This window comes from Urtica dioica, chromosome 9, assembly GCF_054948205.1.
Source record: "Urtica dioica subsp. dioica isolate 48M chromosome 9, U.dioica_male_clone48M_v1_H2, whole genome shotgun sequence".
Taxonomy (NCBI): Eukaryota; Viridiplantae; Streptophyta; class Magnoliopsida; order Rosales; family Urticaceae; genus Urtica; species Urtica dioica.
The window spans coordinates 21,522,623-21,546,441 of NC_142764.1; the positions used below are offsets into that span (position 1 = coordinate 21,522,623).

Genomic DNA, 23,819 nt, shown 5'->3' on the forward strand with positions numbered 1-23,819 from the left:
AAATCCTTTCGCCTCTCTCTCTCCCTCGGAAACTATGAATCAGTCTCTGTGATTTTTTTTTTTTTTTTAGTTCGAAGAGCTTCTTTGTATGTACGATGAAACTCAAACGACGTCGTGCTCGTGAGGCGAGAAAAATTTCGCAGAGCCCGCCAGGCCCATATTAAAAACCTGAAGACGACAAACACGGGAATATAAAGGAAAACGACAATAATATCGTAATCGACGACTTAAACCGAAAACGACGCAAATTACAGACGTAAAAAGCCTCCCCAGAGAGACAGAGAGAGAGAGCGTAGAAGAAGAAGAAAGAAATGGATAATCCGTTCGTCGGAGTAGGAAACTGGGAAATGGTACCGAACGTGCAGTCCCACAGTAACACCTCTACGCCGTCCAATCAGGATCACTTGTACCTCCTTCAACCTCAACAGCAACAACAACAACAACAACAACAACAATTTCAATCTCCACAATCGCAACAGCTGTATCAACAGCAACAACGTCTTCTTCTTCAACAACAACAACAACAGCAACAGAAACAACAACAACACCAATCTCTCGCCTCTCACTTCCATCTTCTCCCCGTAACCCTAATCCCCCAAATCCTCTCTCTCTCTCTCTCTCGAGACATTCATTTTCTGACCATTCGTTAATTCAATGCGCACAGTTCGTGGAGAAATTGGCCGAGGCAACCGAGAGCGGGAATAGAGATCCCCAATTAGACGCTCTGGTATCGCCGCTTCCTTTGTTTTCTCTTTCAATTTCGTCGTTTTTTTTGTATTTTCCGGCGACTGAGTTAGGGTTTTCGAATTGAAGATCAATGACGTCACCAGCCACTTTGAGAAATGCCAGCAACTGTTGAACTCCATTGCTGGATCCATTACCTCCAAGTCCGTGGTGAGTTTTGGAATAAAAAAACTATGAGAAATTATTTTGCTGCTGTTATTATATGTAATATATTATTGCATATTAACTTATATAAATAAAAAAAAAACAAAGACACACAAAAGTAAAGATCGTTAATGTAAGATTCATTACTGTTTTTTTCATACGGGACTGCAAATTTTAAATATGTAAAGATGTACTATACTTGTACATATGTTTTAAGCTGTATCATTGGAGTTCTGTATGGAAACAAAGTCATCTAGACATGAAAAGGTAGTTAATATATGGTTGAACAATTTTGGATAATGTTTTTTTTTATTTATTTATTATTATCTGGGTGGCTTTAGACGGTAGAAGGACAGAAGCGAAAGGTAGAGGAGACTGAGCAGATGTTGAACCAAAGAAGGTATATAGTTGAGGCTGCTTCACTTTCTTCTCTGTGTTACATAATTACATACATACATACAATACATGGGTTTTGAGTATGGTGTTTGGTCTCAGGGATATGAATATCAAGTATCGAACAGCCATTAACGAACTCGTGAAGTCTGAACCATAGATATGCCTGCTGTTTCGTCAGTGAACGAGAGGAACTGCTCTGAGGGTATGTTTGGAACATTGAAAATCTAAGGCAAAAAATATGAGAATCCGCTGTATATTTCTTGTGTGATTTGAAATGAGGAAAAATCAAGGGAAATAAATTATGTGGGGAATTGTGAATACTCATGTTTGTTGGGAAAATGGAAGTTAAATTAAATTCGATCACTTGAAGGAATTTTGTTCTCAGTGTGTAGCTCTTTTCCCTGCAATAGAGGATTATGATTTACCGTCACAGTTTTTTTTTTTTTTTTTTTTTTTAATTTTCGTTTTCCGTCGTAAATCCATGTTCCAAATATAGTCTCAAGTTGCTTTTGTGATCGGATAATCCATAGTCTTCTTGAATTGTCAACGAAAATTTGTTTTATGACTGCAGTGAAGTATTTTCTAGTTCTTGAAAGTCTCCCTTCTTCTAACCCAACCATACTTGATTGAGACTTGGTGGGGTTTTTTTTTTTTTTTTTTTTTTTTTTTTGGTTAGCGCCTATCTATTGGGGTATTTATTTTTTCTCTGAGATATATATTGTGATTTGTGATTGTTAGAGATATATAATTAAAAAACACACGGTTGGAATGAATCAAAACAAAAAACCAACAATAACTTTATGCACAAGTAATGAAGGATGCCCCAAAGGCGCCAAGAGCAGAGATATAAAATGCACAGTGATTTTTATCATTGGTTCAGATTTAAACGGATCATAATCCAAGTCATGTCGTGAGAGACCCTATTTCTGAACCACTATCAAGCAATCAATTGAAGAGAATACAAAACTCTGATGAAGAACTTCAATCATGGATGAACAAGCCTCTGGATAATCCTCATATCAAGAATTCTTTCCCTCTCTCACTCAAGATCTCTGTAGCTCTCTTAACTAACTAACGATTTGAACTGTGTACAAGTCTCCGAGCCTTGCTAATGTGGCTTAATGATAATGTACCATTGGTCCACGGTGGCAACAATTAGACCCTTTAGAAGCATAATGTTTTTGGATTGGTTTGATATAGCATCAATTTTCATTATCTTTGTTTTGGAATTGTTAATAGTCCATTTTCCCCTTTAATAATCCACGCCATAAATATATGAATATAGTGAAGTGTATTGGTGTTCATTTATTTGTATTGAAACAATACTCATTTTTATGCACAGATTTGTTACATTTGTATCAATATCTTTGCAAGTAGGTTTGCCTTTTATTGAGGAAAGAAGTTGCGATATGTTTATTTTGTCTTAGGATCTCAAAGATCATCTTAATAATAAAACATCGACTTATATGACCTTTTGAGTTGCTTCTTGATTTGTTGTTGTTAATAGTAATATCATCGTCATACGTGGCAGAATAAAAGTAATGGGTAGAATATAATTACGACACAGATTTCACTTCACTGTTGACTTTACAAATTCGTTCTATTATTAAATTACTTAACAAATGCTAATAATCATCATCCTCATAAAAATAAATTATTCCGCTGTACATATGATTTTTGGTATCAGTAGTTGTGATTAATTAATATCTAAATTTGTGACTGAATTATCTTCCACGTCTTATTGAAGTTATTATTTTTATAGATACACATGATATATTATTTAGAGATAATTGACAAAATACAAGGAGATAACTATTAAAGATTCGTAACAAATTACTAATTTTCTTTCCGATAATAACTCGAGGAGTCGTATAGAAAATTGACAAATGCACAGTTGCGCTACAATGTCGACGAACAAACTTATGCTCAAATCATTATTGGCTTTGACAATAAACTATTTCATGAAGAAATACCATTCCAGAATCCAAACGTTAGATTTTTTAGTTTGTTTGGTATTTAAGAATGAGAAACGCGTGAAGATAATGTGGTATATATAATACTCATTCCAAGACAAAGTTAAATTTTCATTTGCATTCCGGTCTTTCTACAAACCATATTATTATCTACAACTAGCGAAATCAATACTTTATTTTCTGTTTTGGAACCTATACATATATATATATATATATATATATATATATATATATATATATATATATATATATAATATAAACGAGAATTCTTTTAGAAGAAGAATTGCCTACAATGCTACTCAAATACAATTTTATATCATGAGTAACTAGACAAATATCGTATAATAAAATGCCACGTAAATAAAAAAAAAAGTAAATTATAACTAAACAGATAAACAATGAAGAAAGGATGATAAGAAAAACAAACCCTCCCAAGATGGAGAAAAAGTCAAAAAAGAAATCCCAGCAATCAATTCAAATTTGTTTTTTTATTTTATTTTTATACGCATACTGCTTTCGAAAACAAGCCTAAAATATTAGCGGCCATTAAACATCCTCCATTAATTCAATTTCCTAAATTTAACAGATCTCACTAAAAACTCACCCATTTTAACAAAATAAAATCATTTCCAAAAAGTCACGTAATTCCAAATTTCTAATATTAGAACCCCCATCCCTCTAACAGAATCTCTCTCTCTCTCTCTCTCTCTCACAGAAAAACAAGGAGTATATATTTATATACTATACACACAATAACAAGAACAACAACAAAGAAGCTATGAACATTCAAAAATAAAAGGAAGCATCCACACCCGACGGCAACGCATCCGATATCTCTCCCACCCAAAAAAAAAAACCATATAATAAGACATTTATATTTATAAAAAAAGGCGATGATAAAATCGACAGCCTCACCATCGTCTTCCTCGATATCAGCGACGCCATCGTCAACCTCTTCGTCGTCGTCGTCGTCTTCCTCTCAGGCCTGCGCGGCGTGCAAATACCAGCGCCGGAAATGCGCGGCGGACTGTCCTCTCGCGCCGTACTTTCCTCACGAGAGGCAGAGGCAATTCCTGAACGCGCACAGGCTCTTCGGAGTCAGCAACATCACGAAAGTCATTCGGAGCCTCGACGATCCCACGGCCAGAGAGCACGCGATGCGATCGATTATATTTCAGTCCGACGCTAGGGCTTCCGATCCCGTCGGAGGTTGTTACCGGATTATTAGGGATTTGCAGCTTCAGCTCGATTTGGCCACTGCTCATTTGCAGTCACTGAATCACCACCTCGCGATTCTCAGAGCGAATTCTGCGACCAACGCGTCGTCTTCGTCGTCGTTTCTGAATAATCCCGACGATCTTCTTCTCTCCTCTTGGGTCCTCTCCGATCACGTTTCTCCCAGGTCACTCCTCTTACCGAATTTTTTTATTTTTTATTTTTAATTTATGTGCTCTGGTTGGGATAACAAGTTTGGTAGATTATATCGAATGTAGTGGAATTATTTTATTGGGTCATGATTTTGTCCTAATAATTGTTTTTTAATTTTGTTTGGCATTGATAAGAATGTTTGTTTATTTGGTGCAGCAATGGCGGCGCTGAAGATGTGGTTTTGAAGGAAGAGAGTTTCTCGATCCAAGAAGACGACGGCTCCGGCGCCGGCGACGGTGGTTTCAGAGACGCCGCGAATTATTTCTCCCTTGCTGATTGTAGCACTTGAAAATAAATATTTTTATACATTACACATATGGATATTAATGCTATGTTAATCAGACCTTTTTTTTTTTCTTCTTTTTAGTTCATAAAGTTGTCTTTCTCTCTATATCTCCTTCTGTAATAATAAATCAAATCATCAATAACTCCATATGATTTATGAGATTTTCAATCAATCTCTATATCCGTTGTCCATGTCGACTTCATCAACATCGAGGCCGTGCAACTCTCGGAGAACTCGGGTGAGACGATCCGAACCGTCGAAATCCCCGGCGGAGAACGCGTGGACCTCGTTCTTGACTTGGATCCAGCTCAGCCCCGGAGTCTTCTTCACGCCCTTTGACCTCGCCGAAACCCTAATCCCCGCCGACTCTTCCCATTTCCCCTCGGCCGCGTAAACGTTCGAAAGAAGCGCAAAACCGCCCGAACCCAAACCCAAACCCTCGGGAACCGCCTCCTCTGCCATTTCGACTCTCCCGTTCAACAGGGCCGTCCAAACATAGCCGTTGGGCTTTATCTTTTTCGCCACCAGACCCGCCTCGCCGAAGAGCCCGGCCCGGCCCAATAGGTCAACGAGGCAAGCGTAGTGCTCGGGCCGAGGATCGGGAATTTTTTCGAACACGGACCGGCCCTCGGAGACGAGCCCCGAGTGACTACAGGCCGAGAGAACCGAGACGAAGGTCACGTCGTCGGGGTCGAGCCCGGATTCGGTCATCCGGTTGAAGATTCCGAGGGCTTCCCGGCCGAGGCCGTGGGTCCCGTAAGCGGAGATCATCGAGTTCCACGTCACCGCGTCCTTGTTTTCGCTGCCCTCGAAGACGAGGCCACATTCCTCGAGGCTCCCCGATTTCGCGTACATGTTGATCAGGGCGTTTCCGACGAGGGTGCTTTTGTCGATCTCGGCTCTTATGGTGTGGCCGTGGACTTCCCGGCCGAGCCTCAGCGCGGCTGATTCGGCGCACGCGGAGAGAACAGTGCAAATGGTCACGGAATTGGCCGTTACCCTCTTTGCTTGCATTGCACGGAAGAGATTTAGAGCCTCTAGGGTTCTTCCGGCGGAGGCGAAACCGGCGACGATCGCGCTCCATGTCACGATATTCGGTCTCGGATTATTGCTGTTCTTTGTCATCTCTGCGAAAAGCTCGAAGGCCTTGCTGCAGAGTCCGGACTCGGAGTAAGACGATATCATCGCATTCCAGCTCACGAGGGTCTTCGTCCCGGCGGCCATCTCCGAGAACGACCTCTCGGCGCTCTCGATGTCTCCGGATTTTCCGTACATGTTGATCAGCGCGTTCTTGGCGAACGAGTATCGTTCGAACCCGCCTTTGATCACGTAGCCGTGGATCGTCTTCCCGGCGCTGGAGAAATCGGAATCGGCACAAACGGAGAGCATTACAGCGAGCGACTCGGCGGTTGGACCGACCGACCTCGTCATCGAGCCGAATATCTCGACGCAGTCTTTGGACCGACCGCACCGAGCATGGCTCGACAATAGCGAGGTCCACGTCACCGGGTTGGGCTCGAACCCTTCCGATCCCATCCTCGAGAACGCCTCTCTAGCTCCGTTGCTGTCCTGGTTAAACGCGTAGCCCGAGATAATCGTGTTCCAGGAGACCTGGCTTCTGCTCGGCATTCTGTCGAACACCTTGCGGGCTTCGTTCATCCGACCCAACTTGCCATACATTCCAATCAGCTCGTTCGCCGAGTGCAAGCTGTTCTGATAACCCATCTTGATGACGTGTCCATGTACCGTCTTGCACGTGCCGAAATCGCCGACGAACGAGCACGCTTTGACGGCCAGTGGAAAAGTGAAGCCGTCAGGGAAAACTCTTAGTCTGAGCATTTCGTCGAACAGCTGGAGTGCTTTCTCATAAAACGCGTGAGTCACGTGAGCTCTGACGATCGCGTTCCACAGGAGTCTGTTTGAACTGACGATCTCAATTGGGAAAGCGTCGAAGACTCTCTTGGATTCGCTAACGGTGCCGAGATTGGAATAAACGGCGACGAGGCGAGAGGCCAAGAAGGGTGAGCGGTGAGAGCCTGTGACGAGGATTTGGGCGTGAATTTGTCTGCATGGTTTTGTGGAATTGCAGGTTCTGAGAAGAGAGTCGAAGAAATCAAGAACTTGTTTATCGGCATGTTGTGGAAAGTCATGGCTCTGGAAATTAATGGCGGTTGAGAGTGAGCGATGTAAACGCCGAGGCTTATACAGTGAAACTTTGAGCCTTAGCATTTAGTGTGAATGTGACTTGTAACCCAAGGCTTGTTTGATAACGGCTTCTTCTCGGAAGAAAAGAAATGACTTCTATGTTACGAAAAGCTAAATATATATGAGTCGGTGAATCAACTTTAGAAAAATACTCTTATTTCGTATTGCGGCCAAACAATATGTGTATATATATATATATATATATATATTTTGCCTTCTAAACTTTGTACGAGTAATCGCTAGAGAAAAAAAAAAGATAAGCAGAACGGTGTTAACCATCTATCTAAATCTCTGCAGTTATAATGTAATATTCTTTATATTTAAATGTTGTACGTAATAATATCATGTTTTTATAGGGAAACAAATTATTATATAACAAATAAAATAGTAACTAGACATTCTTAATTGATGAACATTTGATAACTAATTTATACAGTGTTTAAGAACAAGATAATTAATTAATACAAATATTTCAGTACTATTACTTCTGCCATCTTCCAATCACATAAGTTGAAAAAATTAGTAACAAATGTTTCAATTAAGTTCTCTTTGATTAGTAACAAATGTCTACATTTACTTGTAATGCAAGTTGACGATTATTACAAGTAGAAAACACCAAAAAATCAGTCAATTTTCAACATTTTAACTTTTTGTTTTGATCAAGTATTCCATGGCCTCAAGAAGAACGAGCACAAACAAGGTATGTTATGTCGATCAAAACTCATTTCTATTATAACAACAATAATAAATTTTTATTATTGTTGTTATTGGTATAAATCCATGTCATCCATATCGGGCACTCGACTGGGAGGTTTCTCATCCTCCGCCGACTCTACTACAGCCGCCTCAGTTGTTGTCAACAGCATCGAGACACTGTTTTAAAGCAAACAATTTTATAAAAAATAATAAAAAAAAAATAGATCCGCAGCATCGGTTAGTGTATTTAAATCTTTTTTTTTTTTACCTGGCTGCATCAACCAAGGCCGTTCTCGCAACTTTCAGAGGGTCTATGATTCCAGCTTTGACCATGTCAACATACTCGCCTGCTCAATTGAAATCGCCAATCATCGGTATTGGATAATAATAATAAATCAATATAAATATAAATATAAAACATACCTTTTGCGGCATCATAACCAAGATTATGATCATCCTGTTCCAACAGTTTGCCAAGAACTAACGCGCCATCAAAACCGGCATTATTGACTATGGTGAACGTGGGCGCCTTAATTAAGCACGCAAATTAAATAGAACCGTTTAGCGGGTAGAATTCAGCAAACTATGGAAGCCCGATTAGAAAAATCCGTAAAAGAGCGGGAAAAAGAAAAAACCTTAATGGCACTCTTGATTATCTCTACGCCTCGTTTTTGGTCTTCGTTTCGAGTCTGAAGATTCTGTAAGGCTTTTGAGGCATACAACAGAGCAACACCACCACCTAATCGAACCCAAAATAAACACTTCTTTTTTAATATTATCAGAATGACAAGACATTCATTTCTTATGCAAAAAAACTAAGGTTTTAATTTTTATTTTAAAAGAAAAATTAACCTGGTACGATGCCCTCTTCCACGGCAGCCCTTGTGGCATTTAGGGCATCTGTGACCCTATCTTTCCTTTCCCCAACCTCTGATTCACTGGCCCCGCCTACCTGGATCCCGTTATCCCATTATAAATAAGAGTTTGAGAGCTATTACGATGATTAAACTCAAGGTTTTTAAGCTTTAATGTCCACAAACGATTGTATGACTGGTATTTTGGTCACCTAAACAACAAATATAGCAAAATAGTCCTAAAACTATTGATATTGTAGGCATTTTTAATCATTTTACGAACCAAATTATACTTCTCAAATTAAGTAACTTGTTAATTTTATGAAACAAAAAACTATATTCTAGCACAAACTTACTAGAAGTTAAAACAATTTTGAATTTTTTTTTTCTTTTCTTTTTAATAGTGCTTTATAAAATTATAAGCAAGTTTCAAGTTTGTAAATAACTTTTTTAGTTGTGCAGGTATTGGATTTCATAAATTAGAATAAAAAAAATTTAAGAGTAAAATGCCACAAAAGCTATAGCTTGAGGACCACTTCGATCAAATATTAATTTAGGGACCAAAACCTAGTTCGGTGATTATTTGCGCTAGAAAACCTAAATTCAAATATAAAGTATACCTTGAAAACCGCCACACCACCGGATAACTTCGCTAGCCGCTCTTGAGCTTTTTCTTTGTCAAACAAAGCATCACTATCATCCATTGCCGCTCTTAGCTGGATAACCACAACAAAACAAGCTAAACATAGGAAAACAAAACCAAATTAACCTGGACAAGAAATCTATATGGCTGTCCATGAACATACCTCTCCACATCTTTCTTCGATCAGCTTCTTATCCCCGCCTCCATGTAGAATGATCGTATCATCAACCGAGACAGTGACCTGTATAGTGTATAGTAGCCATCTTCATGTCACATTTCTTAATGAAGAAGAAAATCGTGTAATTACAGGGTTATTGGATACATACCTTTTTGGCAGTCCCAAGCATTTCAAGTTGGACTTTGTCGAGAGTTAATCCACGATCTTCACTGATAAGCTATACATTACATGCATGTGTTCATGTAAGAACTTGCACGGCATACGACACTAAACAGTGGATCTATAAAACTTAAATGAATTACCTCTGCTCCGGTGAAAATTGAAAGATCGGATATATTAGCCTTTCTGTTTTCTCCAAAACCAGGAGCTTTGATAGCACAAACCTACACATATGCCAAAAAAAATGGAGTCCTTAAATCTCTGAAAGTATTCCACTTTATGTAAAATGACAATCTTTTAAATGTATTGATAAATGAGAAGATAATTAAAGATAATCAAGTATCTGAGAGACCCGAAACCCTCCTAAAAGGCCAAGACTTAACCAACTGATTCATTTCCCCCTAAAAATAATCTCCTACCTTTATTTATAGACCAACTCTTATCTTTATCCATAGACTAGCTCGTATCTATATTTATAGACCACATTCTACACGTATTTCTTCCCCTAAACAATTAGGTCATTATTTCATTGCCCAAAGTCCAGATTACACTTGCAAGTGCATATCCCATATGCATACACATGCACTTTTGTTTCTATTTGAGAGAGTGAGAGAGAGAGAGAGATAGAGTACACAACAAAAGCCTATCCACAACATGGCTCAAATTAATAAAGGCGTCACATAATCTTAAAAAATCCGAACGAGAAAAAGAAAAAGCTTGGACAGATCATCACCTTAAGACCGGAGTGATGCTTGTTAAGTATAAGCATAGATAGTGGCTCGCTTTCAACGTCCTCGGCCACAACAAGTAATGGTCTGCGGTGCTGTGTACCATAAAAAAAATACCAACATATCAGAGGAATGAGCTCGACCCAATATATAATTAAATCGGAGATTCCTCTTCGGTGGACACGAGAAATACCTTCACAGCCAACTCCAAGATTCGAACAAGCGATTTCATGTCTGAAACTTTCTTCTCGCAAATGAGGATCAATGGGTTATCGAGTTCCTGTGAAGTTGTTCGAGGCAAATAAAATGATGTACTATAAAATTACGGAAGTAACACATCACAAATAGGACAGGTTTTTATAACACAATCCATACACTTGTACATACTAAAAAAGACATACACATTTTTGGGTCTTCTCATCGGTAACAAAGTAAGGAGAAATATAGCCTCTCGCCAGTTTCATTCCTTCCACCACTTCTAACTCATTATCTAACGTGTTACCATCCTGGAATTATCCAAATTAACAAAAGAAAAATCAGAATCCTGCCAGGTTAACGAAACATAAACATCGCACAGAAGAGAAAAAAAAAAAAAAAAAAAAAAAAAGGTGAAAGATTCTCACAGCCACAGTGATAACCCCTTCCTTTCCAACTTTCTCCATTGCTCTCGCGATCATCTCTCCGATCTCACGCTCACCGTTTGCAGAAATAGTGGCCACCTAATCAGTGCATACATACAAACGACTACAATATTTTCACTCTCCATTGCAGACACAAGAAATTGAGGAAGGAGGACTCGAAAAATAGGTTGTCCTAATATTATTCGTGACCTGAGTAATTTCTTCCGGAGTACTTATCATCACAGCTCTACTTTTCAGATCCGTAACAATGGCATCGACCGCCAAGTTGATACCGGTTCGCAAATCCATCACATTAGTCCCGGCAGCGATCGATTTGCAACCTTCTACCAGTATTGCCTGCGTTAGAACTGTTGCGGAAGTGGTACCTGAAACCACAATCAACTCATATCTTCTTACTTAACTTCTTCTTCTTTTTTTTTGCAATAAACTCAAAAGCAGTAAGACACAGATAAATTGCACAAGGTTTTACGACTAGGACATGGATTATTCCTTTTATTGATGATAGGTTTTGAAATGGAAATCCATGATACTTAACAGAGCTATACTCAGAACTACCCTGATAGCTTTACATCCAAGTGAAGAGAGAGAGAGAGAGAGAGAGAGAGAGAGAGAGAGAGAGAGAGAGAGAGAGAGAGAGTAATTAGTAGTTTACCATCTCCAGCACCATTGTTAGTGGCTTTAGCGACCTGTTTCACGAGCTCTGCGCCGACATTCTTATAGCTGTCCTTGAACGTGATGCTTCTGGCGACGGTGACCCCGTCTTTCGTTATTTTCGGAATCCCGCGATTCGTGTCTATAATCACATGACGACCCTGAAGAAGAACAAGAAGAAACAAAAAGTACTCAAAACCAGCCATCTTTCTAAATCCAGACATTTAGGGACTGGCACTGTGAATTGGACCCGAGGATACAAAAAAAAAGGATGAAAAGAGGACACCTTTGGGCCCATGGTGACTTTGACGGCATCGGCGACCTCAGTGACGCCTTGCAGCATTGCCGCGCGAGCTCCGACTCCGAATCCGATATCTTTCGCCATGTAATTCCTGCTGCCATAGATCTTATACCAACCACCAAGAAAGGAAACAGAAAGTCAGTCTGTTGAGTATTTCTCATTGGACTAATCGCAGTGTTATTGTGGCGACGAAGAGAGAAATGCGATGGGAGAGGAATACATGAGAAATAATTGAAGTGATTACCAGTTTGCGGGAAGAGGAAGATGAAGAAGAAGCCAATTTGGAAGCTATACGGTACATGATTATCGAGGATCACAATACACAGACTTCTCAGACAAAAGGTTCAAGAAGAAGAAAAAGAAGAGTTCGGAATTTTCTGGGTTTTACAAGCAAAAAAAAAAAAAAAAAATCTTGATTTGTAGGGTTTAAGGCTCCAACTTAAACGACGTCGTTTATTTTAGGCTTTAGATAGAAACAAGGAAAATAACGCATATAAACCCTGTGTTTTAGTTAAATGTCGAATTTAACCTTTGATTTTCAAAAATATCGATTTTATACTATCTTTTTAACTAAAATAACGAAATTATACCATGAAATGGATAACAGTGTTACAAATCTCCCTTTCATTGATATTAACTCTTATACAAGAAAAACCGAATCAAATCCAAACCAGTACCCTAACTTCTAAATTTCCAATTTTTTAAGTAAAATAGCCTAAAATTAAAATTAAATAATAAAATGTGCACTGTAGTTTAATAGCTAACAAAAATATTCATGTTTTGGAAATATCAAACGTTTGCAAACTTTTGAAAAAAATAGCTAAACAGCCTAGGTGGCATAAGTGATAGCTAATAAAAATTATTTTTATGATTTTAGTTTTTTAAATTCGCCATTTTATCTCTCTTGGTTTTGAATTCGTCATTTTTTCTGTCATACTTTCTTTCCTACATTTTTTCATAAAAACTTCAAAAATCCATATATATCTCATATGAACTCGAAATTGATTGATTCCAAATCCTACGGATTTGTGGCGCCGAGATCTTCAAAAAATAGATCCATTATGTTTGATGAAAATCATATTTAACATAAGTGAGAGCTAATTATTAACATGGTTATTAAACAAGATCTAGATTATTTAATTAATTAATCATAAGAAACTTCATCAAACAACCATATAAGATAAAAGACGAGTTTAAGAAAACTTACAGTTTTTGGTTCACGAACCGAAAGTTTTCACAATCCGTCTTCGTCTTGAACGTACAACCCTCCACACGATCAGATCTGGAACTCCTCCTTCAAGGACTCGATGTGATGACACCAAAGTCTTCCGAAACGTAATCTTCGAGGAAGATAAGATAAAAGAGTGGGCCTCGTTATATCTCACTAGATCTGAAAACGGGGTGTTTCCGATCTTTCTCTCTTATTTCCAAGAACGGAATTGAAGCAATTCCTAGTGGAAAGACTAGATGAATTAGGTTGGCACATTCATGGGAGAGAGGCCACGAAATTCCTTGGCCATTAGGTTAAATTTTGATTCACATCAACCCTCTATTTATAGCAGTTTAAAATGTATCTTTATAGAATATTCCAGAATATTCTAAAACATATTATTTCATTTTATTGTGTTCACACTAGTGGATTAAATCTTAGCCATTGGATCTCAACAAATGAATCCTATTTTTTCTCTCATAAGTCAGATCAGTATCTAGGATTTTATTTTATACAACAGTATAAAATATTTTGCTATTGAGAAAATCTAGGAAAATATATTCTCCTAGATTTTCTCCTAAATATCCTCCTAATATTTAGCCTAAATATTATGAGAGAATATAGGAAAATATATCTCCTATATTTTAGGAACAGAAAAACAGAAAAAATACTGGTTACCACACCAGTGCAAAAAACGTCCAACACCGCAGGGGGTAGGCGATTTTTTGCTTTTTCAAGGCCCAATAGATTTAAGCCCATTAAACACTTATTTACTTGTCCAACAATAAATAATAAGTTCATTTACTTGATCTAGCAATAAATAAACAGCTTTACTATAAATATATATTTAATTCCCAAAATACCTTTTTTCGAATTAATGTTGTCAATAACTATTACAGTAAGTGAGATTATAATAATAATACATACTATTATATTAACGTTCTTATCCACCTTTATCGAAGCCGAATCGGGGACGATGAACCTAGTAGTAGAAGCTTAACAATCTCGATAAAAGACAAAATATTCCTCTTTCTTTTCTAATCAAATTGTCCAGTCCCTTTCAATACTTCACCGTGTAATCCATGACTGAACCCAACTTTGATACTAGAATTATATTTACTCACCGTAACGAGTGTCAACTGATTTAGTCAGTACGTGATCATGACCCTCTAGGTTATGCCCGTATCAAGATAGATCAATTTGTTCCGTTATACTTTTCTCGTTACATACAAGCCCTAAGCATCGTTGCTTCCCCAGCGAAAGATTCAATCGAACGTAAGCCAACTTCGGAAGTGTGCACAATCAATCGGTTCTGGAATCAACCCTTAGGTGAGAGAACATTAACCTTCTTTCAGGAAGGCTGGATTCCGTATCTGTAAAACTTTTTCTTCTACAATCATGTCTTGACTTCCCAAGACACTTATTTGATCAGCGTATAACTAGCCTTTAACGTGGTGAGTCAAAGAAGTCGGTAACATGATCTAGAAGTCCATGATTACTTCAGGATATTAGATCAAGTGTCACTGTGACCATCATAAGCGGCCTCGGCTAGTGCATCGTAACGGTCCTTAAACGACGCATCTATCCAAACCAAAGTTTGTCCAGGTCGTACACCTTCTGCAAGTGTATAATGCTCCCACTGAGTGATCAACCCTCACTCATGTTCCACATATATGACTTTAGATAAGGCTTTCCTGGCGCATATCAGTCATCGACCAAGTTTTAGTTCATCGTCTGATCTCGGATGCCCATAATGCGATTCAGTTTGATATGGAGACTATGGATGACCGTTGTTATTGATTCTGAATGTTATCAGACCTCAACCCACTAATCATATGATGCTAATAAAGTAACTTCTTATCTTATTTAGTAATCATCATCTTCTAGTGGGCAATATTCCTAACAGGAGTGGGCCTTGACACGTGTTCTGTTTAGAGGGCCTTGGATTGTTTTGGTGGACTTTGATGAGCTCGAAGAAGATTAGAGTGTAAACCCGAATAACCAATAGTCCCGAGATAGCCTTTGAATCACAATCAATGAAAAAGTTAACTACTTTTGAAGATGTGAGAGAGAGAGAACACTTTAGGTCTTAAACCCGAAACGTCACTTAACCAACGATTCTAGGGAGAGATCTAAGAGTGCTGGTGGCGTTGACTCCTCGTGTCAACTTCTTGCCGGAAGTGAGCTCTTCGTTATTGCTTCCTAGAAAAAGAGAGAAGAGTGAACTATTAGGGCACGAAGGTTTTTTTTCCCCTGACGCACTCTCTGGCGCTTAACATTAGTCTTGGTGACAATGAGAGGAGATGGACCTTGATCTAATTGTTCTTTGCTGTCTCAAGTGTAATTGAGTGAAATAAATTATATGAGTATAGATTTTGGCATAGTTTTGCATTGAGTGAGAGAGAGAGAGAGAGAGAGAGAGAGAGAGATCTCAAAGTGAGTGAATGAGGTGTTATTTATAGTGTTTTGGGGTGTTGTGTTGATAAGACTTGGGTTAATTTGTGGGCCCCGGTCGTAACTGACCATGATTAGTGATGGGATGCTTTTCGGCGAGTGGATTTGGTGAAGGGCGAGTATGGAAGCTCTTCTGGGCAAGTTGCCATTGTGGTGGGCGAGAAATGGGTCATTGGGCAAGTTGTTGGGCCATTAGGTGAGAAGATTGGGTCCTCGGGCGAGAACACTCCTCTCGAAATAGGAGTTTGTTCTTCGTCCGAGAAACTCCTTTGGGTACGTGAGCGAGAGGCCGGGCACGCGGGCGGGAAACTATCGTGTTTGACGAGAAGCTCTTGAAAGGCTGGTCGCGGGCGGGAAGCCCTCGCATTCGGTGAAATGCTCTTTTGGGCGCAAGGGCGAGAGTCTGGGCTCGCGGGCCAAAAGCTTTCGTGTTGGGCGAGAGTGATCTCTTAATAGGCCGAGCGAGAAGCTAAGCCTACGAGCGAGAAGGTCTTTTCCTGGAACCAGATGCGCAGCTGTCACGAGGTGGGAAGTCTATTTTGGGCGAGATCCCTTTGTGAAGCCGTGGCACGTTGGTCGAGTAGACTCTCGGGTGGGCTTTTGGGCGTATGGCCCGTGAGATAAATGGTGAGGCCTTGTCCGAGGGGAAAGCTTGGTTTTTCACTTGGGCTATTGCGAATGGGCTTTTTCATTTTCGCGCTTTTTTCTTTCCGCTGTCAGTTTTTTATTTGGCTGTGGGTTGTTGTTTTTCCTCTTTGGAAAAGTTTTGGCATAACTATAAGATCTTTCTATAACTCGTATGCAACGCCAAGAGAGACTATAACCCCCTCAAATTTTTGTTTTAATACTTTTTGTTAGTTTTAACTCTTTTTTTTTTTTTTAACCTTAAAAAGTGTAAATTAACCTCTTTATTTTTATTCTGTTTGCATATTAACCTCTCTTAATTTACAATTTCATTTCATTTCTGGCTGCATCCACAAATACCCTATAGCTAACCTATGTTATGTAGCTTATTGCAAAAAAAAATACTATAGTTTGCTCACATGCACGTTATCACATGGCACTGCGTCTTGATTGGCGGAAAGAAAACTAAGTGCTACACATGTTTTGTAAAGTCATGTTCACCAGAAGAATAATTTTCACCAATAAAATTCATTTTGGGTAACGGTCCTACTTCATGCACATCCATAATAAATTATTGCCCACCAAAAATACCCCCACCGACAACTGGATAATAATAAAATCTTTTGCACAAATTCAAGCGGCATATTATTATTTTTTTCAATTAAGCAAAATGCGAAAACTAAATTTGTTAATAGAGCCATCCTTTTATTTTATTTTATTATTCTCATGTTTTGTGAAAGACTATACCAAACGAAAAAAAGGCGTCAATAACATAATGTCCATGGACACTTCGTAAAAGAGCCGCAAAAAACTGCATTTACATATATGATAAAAGAAATATTTCAGCACAAACTTTATTTTTTGCTCAAAAAATATTTCAGCACAATATGCTGACTGAAATAAACATTACTCTAAATCTACTCAAAGTTGACGAGACAATTATCTCATAGACTCAAATATATATATATACACACTTTTTAAGACCACATTTAATAGTTTAAACTTTAAACTCGCATTAGCTTCAATTTTAGACGACTTTAAAGACTAGGAATAGGATAAAGAACCAGCGGAAAATCAAGAATTCTGTAAATATTGAGACAATAATATATTCCCTTACGTTTACGTCAGCGAAAAAACTCATACGGCCGACGACGTTCATGTTTCAAGTTCCAATGAGTTGAGTGCTGAAAACTATGCAAATGATTATCCACATCTATTGACAAAATAAAAATCGAATCCAAATGAATGAAAAATAATACATAAATAAAAATTTATACAAAGGAGATAATCTATTCTAACTCTTATTTATTTATTTAAAAAAACAATTAAACTTACAGGACATATTGTGTTAAGAAGAATTTTAAATTTGGAAATCAAATATATATAATATATGTAATAGCAATTAGCGACCAACAAATCCTCTCTAATAATACAATAAATTCCAAATCAACAATATATCTTCATCAATTTACAAAAAAAATCAAAGAAAAAAAAACAATAAACACGTCAAAATATCAAACAAAAGTATAACACAATAATAATATCACAAGTTAAAAAGGAAAAAAAAAAAAAAAAGAGTAAAAGCTTGCAAAAAAAAAAAAAAAAAACTCTTCACTCGCAACAACAAACACCTTTGAATTTTCTTTTCCTTCTATTTGTCTTTCTTTTCTTCTTCTTCTACTACTCACCATCATGAAATAGTCCATTTCCAGATCTTAACCCTGATATCAACCTTACACTTGGCATTCGCAGTCGACGCCGTCGCCGGAGTCTTCCCGGTCGGTACAGTAGCCCTAATTCCGTTACACGAAACTCTGACTCCGATCCTCGGCGTCTTCAGCGATCCGACCTTAGCTCGTACCTTCGTCTCCATCCTCACCTGAATCGGAACCCCAGCCTTGCTCCTCATACTGGTCCTAAGTCCGGTGGCCTCCGGTTTCTCCAGCGTCCGCTTCGAAGACGAGATCTGCGATTTCAGTGCCGTGGTGTTCCGCTTCGGGTGAGAGAAAGCGGGAATCGCACCTTCGGCGAGCGAAACTCCGGCGCCGGAGAGGACCTTGATGGAGATCGGAGAGTAAAGGTACACGAGGTTCTTGTTAGGATTCCGAGCGGTGAGCGAGACATCGAAGCGAGACGAGAGCTGAGAGGAGGAAGAGAGGTTGAGGTACGAGAGCTTGAGAGAGGTGACGGAGAAGGAAGGTCGCTGAGGTCGGTAGATTAGGTAGAAGGCGACTCCGGCGAGTCCGACGAGGAGGATTACGACGAGAATCGCCACCGTGGTCCAGAGGCAGCAGGAACAGCACCGTCCGCCGCGGCGGTGCCGAGCCTGAGGGCGGTACGCCGGCCGGGCGTTGCTGTAGAGCTGAGCCTTCGTCGCCGGGAACGCGGGGTTTGCGTTTCCGCCGGCGGCGATGGATCCCGGCGGCGGCGCTGGCTTCGCCGACGGATAGACCCTGTCGGTCATCGTGGATAGTTTTGGTTTCTTAGGGTTAGGGATTGGTGAGAGAGAGGGGATTTTGATTAGAGAGGATAATTGAGATGAGAGTGGTTATATTGTGTGAAGGAAAGAAGCGAGAAAGAGAGAGAAGAGAGCTGTGAAAGAAGAAAGAGAGTTGGTGTTTGGGTGTTTTAGAGAGAAAGAGAGAGGACAGCTACGCTTAAAGGCTGTTTGTTTGGTTGCGTTGCATTTTCATAATTTGTAAATATGACCGATTTCTCTACTTTATTTTAGCGCGTGATGGGTGAGTGTGAGTATGAGTCATACTATATGACCAAAACTGTGTACCTCATATATATATTAATAAACCTTTATGGAATTTGCTTTTTTATTTTGGGTAATAATAATGATTACGTTTTAGAAGTGAAAGGTTCATATTGATGTTACTTTGTACTTTCATGAATTTTTTCTCTTCTCTCTCTAAGCCGAGTGCATAATATATGTGCGTGACTTTGATAAATTTATTATGGATTGTTTTGTTTTACTATAGTATAGAGTATAGTAATATATGTAATGTAATAATGATTTTTTTATGCAATGGCAAATTATACTAAGGACATTACTATATCAACCAGACGTGTGCTCGCAAAAGTAATTATATGCGTACTTCTAATCTATAATAGGTGAATTATCAAGTTTGGTACTACGCATGTATATTAATGAAATTTATTAGTAACTAAGCTACGTCAAATTTTTTAATTATTATATAGTCAATTTTTATTTATTAACTATAATTAATTAGTCATTGATTCTATTAATAATAACTAATTGGTAATTTTGTCAAAATAAATCCCATTTATTAATTGTCAATGACCGAAATGGACGGAAATTATTTGGACAAAATTGTCAATTAATTGTTATTAATATAATCAATACCTAATTAACTATAATTAATCGAACATTTGTTATTATTCAAATTCAAAAATTTTATAAGGTTGTGCAACTATATAATCCTATATTAACTATATCTATTTCGGTCTAATAAAATTATATATGTGATTTCTATCCGGTGTAGTCTATTTAATTTCATTTATGGCATCTTTAATGCTATTACTATTTTGATGCAATTTTTATATTAAATATAGTATAATTTTTATACTAAATTTTAATTTTACTTCTATAATATATGCTATATTTTACATCAAATAAATTATTCTAATATTATAGTTTTAGTAATTAATTTAATTATTTACTAACTATATGTCTAATCTAAAATATACGCATTTCAATTATTTTATATGAATCGATAAGATTATAATAAGAAAAATTAGGCGAACTAAGCCATTTGAAACCTTAAAAATAAAATAGCCAACGCTTCAATATTTTGTTTAACTAGCTAATTCTGATGATGTGGCAATTAAATCAAATTTTTACTTCCAATTTTGCCATTTTATTTTTTTTTTCTTTTTTTGAAATTAAAAATAATAAATGAAGATGCAAAACAATAAAGCAATCACATAACTTAAGGTCTGCAATCGCTCTGAAACCCTAGCAATGTTTCTCCAATTAACAATAAATGATATAACTTTTGCATTTAATCTATTACCAAGATTCAGCTCAGCTCCTACGAAGAGACTTTGGAATGGGGTCAAACATGTGCATCTTTACCTTCAAGGAATGATTGATTTATGATTATTTTATCATAACAATGCGAAACCAGTTTTGATTGACTATACAGACGCAGGTTACTTATCAGATCTACACAAAGGGTGATCCCAAAACATATATGTGTTTACACGTGGTGGGACTGCAATTTCTTGGTGTTCTCAAAAGAAAACGCTCATCGTCACGTCATCAATTCATGTGGAGATTATAGCACTACATGAAACAAGTTGTGAATGTGTATGGTTGAGATCCATGGCACAACATATTAGAGTCACCAGTGGTCTTCCAACAATAAAGGATCCAATCACACTTTATGAAGATAATACCACATGTGTTGCCCAAATGAAAGAAAGATTTATCAAGAGCGATAGAATATATAAAGTACATCCCACTAGAGTTCTTTTCATTCGTCCAAGAGCTGGAAAATAACAATGTTAACAACATCCAATATATTCGTTCTTGTGAGAACTCATTTGATCTCCTCACAAAAGCGCTCTCCACTTCAACTTTCAAAAAATATGTTCATGATATTGGAATGCATAAATTGCAAGATTTATAAAGGAACGCGGACATGTCAGCATCAATGAGAGTTTTTACGTGGCCGTGCTATTTTTCTCTTATTATCATATTTATCATACTGAGTTTTTCTTTTTAAGTTTTTAACGATGCAACATGAACACGTAAATATCATGAGCAACTCAAGGGGAGTATTATGAATAAATGTGATCTGCTCTATTATTAAGCTATACCAATATTCCTTTCTAAATTTCTTGTATTGAATTATTAGTATTTAAAGAGTTCTTGCTTTTAGTTATTTCTTTGGTTTTCATAACCATTTGATATATATGACATGTACATATATTTGTATTATATATCATATTATAAGATGAATTCATTAACGAGTCAAATTAGCTTTTAATTAAATTCCTTACAAAGTTGAAAGCATAACGCACATCACATGCTAATTAAATCAAGCAAACTTCTAATAGCGAGCGAAAGAGAGAGTGAAACAAACGCGCCAAAAAATGAAGTTGAAAGTTAAAACTACACTATCTCTCAACCGAACACAGATGTCTCCGCCGTAACTGATTTGGGATGGGCCGACTCTTATTTCTTTCATTGATGGGCCCACAATCGTTGTCCACGTGTGAAGGCTATTGCCACCTGTTAAGATCTAACACCAATGGACTCCACGTGGTCAAGGAAACCGTCACACTAATTAAGAGGATAACTCATAAAATGAAGTTAATGTTAGAATTTATTAACCTGGTTGTGGTTGTGCCAGATCCTAGCGTAGGAGAACATTAGAGAATTCTTACAACTCATAGAATTTCAATTGCAAGCTAACTAATCGTCTAAGTGTCTTACTTTGGCTCTTTCCTTCTCTTCAATCATTGACGAAAATCAAAGTCAAATAAGCACCTAATTATGCAGCACCTCACCTTCCACTTATTTTATTAGTTTTATTATTACTATTTTTTGTTTAATATTTTCACTCTGTCATCCAATTATACATTGTCCCATCTTTCCAGCCACAACTGTTTTGGTAAAGTCATATTTTTTTCTTTTTCTTTTCTTTTCTTAAAACTGGAACAAGACGAAATGTAATATATGTTTGCTTTCATTATAAGTGAATCAAATTAATTTTTAGAAAAAAAATTAATTCAAATAGTCGAATAGATATTCTCAAATCCTCAATTATAATTTTAACATAATATTAAAAGAATAATCCAATTCATGCATATATTTCACATGATATAGTGTTCATATTTATTGTATTAGTTTGAGCTATTTTCTTAACTAAACTATAATTTTAACGTAAAATGTCCAAAAATGATCATATGTTTAGCTCTCTTAATATTTATATATATATATATAAGATGCTGAATGTTTTTTGTTCTAAGTTTTTCTTCTTAATTATTACTCAAACAAACACTTACTATACATTGTGACAATGCATTGTAAAAAAAACCAATAAATAGTTTTAATTAAACACTAGCGCATATATATTGAAATTTTGTTTAGTTAGAGACAAAATATCGCACACAATGTAGAGTCATTGTATGCGACAATATGTTCCAATGCAATATATGAAAAATGTAAAGTAGTGCGCAAAATAACTGACACAAAGAATGGTAACCCAATTCGGTGCAACGTTATCCACTCTGGAGAGCAGTTTGCCCAACGAAGAGGAAATTAACTGTATGAAAAGTAGTCAGTAGTACACAATGGTCTTATATGAACGATCTCAGTCTCAAAGCTCTTTTCCTATTAATACCCCGTGAATTCCAACTCAGACTCTCCCTGAATCTGAGATCCACCCACTTCCACTCTCAAACACTCTCTCAAGTGTTTGGTAATCTCCGGCGTCAACACTCGTGAATCCTCAATCACGAAAGCATAAATCCAAAACAACTCTCTATCGCTCAATGAATCTGGAATAACATCTAGAGAGACACATCACACATACCACATAAATAGTTTCTCAGTCCACCGATCTTACACGTCTAAGAACCCTAATTGTGTGAATGAATGCGTCAAAACTACTAATGTCATGACCTCTTTCTTTTATAGCAGTCAACACCTCTAGAAGTCGAAATAGGGTTTTCTTATTCATTTGCGGGGAGAAAATATATGTAGAAGGTCTTTCGCGAATCATTCTGGCGAAAACGGAAACTTGACAAAAATACAGTTTTGCACACAGTGGCCAAGATGTCTCAATATATCCTAGAGCATCTTGCAAGACATCTTGCCGAACAGACTTGCCATACAAAATAAACCAACAACACACGTAACAATATATATATATATATATATATATATATATATATATATCTTCAATTTGGTTAAATATCCCTATCATAGGTGGTGAACCGACTCATTCATCATTTGAGGCTGTTATATGAAATAAATTTACTCATGAAAATAATATGCATAATAATAAATCAATTCATATAGAGGAGTTAAAATACCACTATAAAACCGTTTTTACCTCGTGGAAAACTATCCAAAACAAGCTTGTCTTACCCAATTCAACTACAATAAGCTATTAGTTTATGAACTTAGCCAACAAACAAGGCTATATAAACTCTCAATATATATATGTTTCACAACTCGAGATTTCTATAATAGAACTCTGCCACAAATCCAATGCAATAGACTTCTCTTTGCGAATTTGCGATTATACTAATTGCTTCTTTGTGCGATTTGAACGCGATGTCCGCATTTACTACGATTGTTTCTTCATGTTTAGTGTAGTTTGTTAAAATTTGGATAGGCTTCCACCAACTTGATGATTCGTAGGTCCTTTCCTCCGCTTTCCCTCGTAGACTCCATCCAATACTATCATTGCATCCATCAAGAACTCACATGTCTCCCATCTTGCTTCTTTGAAGAACTTGT

General features: G+C 37.4%; 5 protein-coding genes across 5 annotated transcripts; 2 read left to right on the forward strand and 3 right to left on the reverse strand.

Annotated features, from left to right (window-relative positions):
• The first annotated feature begins 242 nt into the window (after window positions 1-242).
• On the forward strand, window positions 243-1,657 carry LOC149385764 (mediator of RNA polymerase II transcription subunit 9-like). Its single transcript, XM_089625083.1, has 5 exons — window positions 243-581; window positions 665-727; window positions 814-894; window positions 1,230-1,288; window positions 1,384-1,657. Exons 1-5 carry the CDS (start codon window positions 312-314, stop codon window positions 1,439-1,441), a joined length of 531 nt encoding a protein of 176 aa, XP_089481209.1. The 5' UTR covers window positions 243-311; the 3' UTR covers window positions 1,442-1,657.
• A 2,293-nt stretch (window positions 1,658-3,950) lies between these two features.
• Window positions 3,951-5,033, forward strand: LOC149385765 (LOB domain-containing protein 4-like). The gene is made up of 2 exons (XM_089625082.1): window positions 3,951-4,659; window positions 4,842-5,033. The coding sequence occupies exons 1-2, from the start codon at window positions 4,151-4,153 to the stop codon at window positions 4,972-4,974; spliced, it is 642 nt and encodes a 213-aa protein (XP_089481208.1). The 5' UTR covers window positions 3,951-4,150; the 3' UTR covers window positions 4,975-5,033.
• LOC149385766 (Pentatricopeptide repeat (PPR-like) superfamily protein) lies at window positions 4,901-7,247 on the reverse strand. Its single transcript, XM_089625081.1, has one exon. It carries the CDS (start codon window positions 7,198-7,200, stop codon window positions 5,140-5,142), a length of 2,061 nt encoding a protein of 686 aa, XP_089481207.1. The 5' UTR covers window positions 7,201-7,247; the 3' UTR covers window positions 4,901-5,139.
• Window positions 7,248-7,574: 327 nt separating this feature from the next.
• On the reverse strand, window positions 7,575-12,420 carry HSP60-3A (heat shock protein 60-3A). The gene is made up of 17 exons (XM_089626075.1): window positions 12,272-12,420; window positions 12,013-12,132; window positions 11,728-11,887; window positions 11,265-11,440; window positions 11,058-11,153; window positions 10,836-10,940; window positions 10,628-10,714; window positions 10,440-10,529; window positions 9,850-9,930; window positions 9,696-9,764; window positions 9,533-9,610; window positions 9,347-9,442; window positions 8,725-8,824; window positions 8,508-8,611; window positions 8,296-8,401; window positions 8,141-8,219; window positions 7,575-8,049 (listed from the first exon to the last, which is right to left on the reverse strand). The coding sequence occupies exons 1-17, from the start codon at window positions 12,326-12,328 to the stop codon at window positions 7,941-7,943; spliced, it is 1,713 nt and encodes a 570-aa protein (XP_089482201.1). The 5' UTR covers window positions 12,329-12,420; the 3' UTR covers window positions 7,575-7,940.
• Window positions 12,421-17,732: 5,312 nt separating this feature from the next.
• On the reverse strand, window positions 17,733-19,006 carry LOC149385768 (Late embryogenesis abundant (LEA) hydroxyproline-rich glycoprotein family). The gene has a single exon (XM_089626986.1). It carries the CDS (start codon window positions 18,777-18,779, stop codon window positions 18,006-18,008), a length of 774 nt encoding a protein of 257 aa, XP_089483112.1. The 5' UTR covers window positions 18,780-19,006; the 3' UTR covers window positions 17,733-18,005.
• Window positions 19,007-23,819: the final 4,813 nt, after the last annotated feature.

What these genes read in the sequence shown, in the direction of transcription:
- HSP60-3A (XM_089626075.1), bottom strand. Translation starts at nt 12,328, where the DNA reads ATGTACCGTATAGCTTCCAAATTGGCTTCTTCTTCATCTTCCTCTTCC. An exon ending in CTTCCTCTTCCCGCAAACTG is followed by an intron (nt 12,133 to 12,271) that starts GTAATCACTTCA and finishes GGTTGGTATAAG; the next exon opens with ATCTATGGCAGCAGGAATTA. An exon ending in TAACAATGGTGCTGGAGATG is followed by an intron (nt 11,441 to 11,727) that starts GTAAACTACTAA and finishes TTGTGGTTTCAG; the next exon opens with GTACCACTTCCGCAACAGTT.
- LOC149385764 (XM_089625083.1), top strand. Translation starts at nt 312, where the DNA reads ATGGATAATCCGTTCGTCGGAGTAGGAAACTGGGAAATGGTACCGAAC. An exon ending in ATCCCCAATTAGACGCTCTG is followed by an intron (nt 728 to 813) that starts GTATCGCCGCTT and finishes TTCGAATTGAAG; the next exon opens with ATCAATGACGTCACCAGCCA. An exon ending in CCATTACCTCCAAGTCCGTG is followed by an intron (nt 895 to 1,229) that starts GTGAGTTTTGGA and finishes GGGTGGCTTTAG; the next exon opens with ACGGTAGAAGGACAGAAGCG.
- LOC149385768 (XM_089626986.1), bottom strand. Translation starts at nt 18,779, where the DNA reads ATGACCGACAGGGTCTATCCGTCGGCGAAGCCAGCGCCGCCGCCGGGA.
- LOC149385765 (XM_089625082.1), top strand. Translation starts at nt 4,151, where the DNA reads ATGATAAAATCGACAGCCTCACCATCGTCTTCCTCGATATCAGCGACG. An exon ending in TCCGATCACGTTTCTCCCAG is followed by an intron (nt 4,660 to 4,841) that starts GTCACTCCTCTT and finishes TATTTGGTGCAG; the next exon opens with CAATGGCGGCGCTGAAGATG.
- LOC149385766 (XM_089625081.1), bottom strand. Translation starts at nt 7,200, where the DNA reads ATGCTAAGGCTCAAAGTTTCACTGTATAAGCCTCGGCGTTTACATCGC.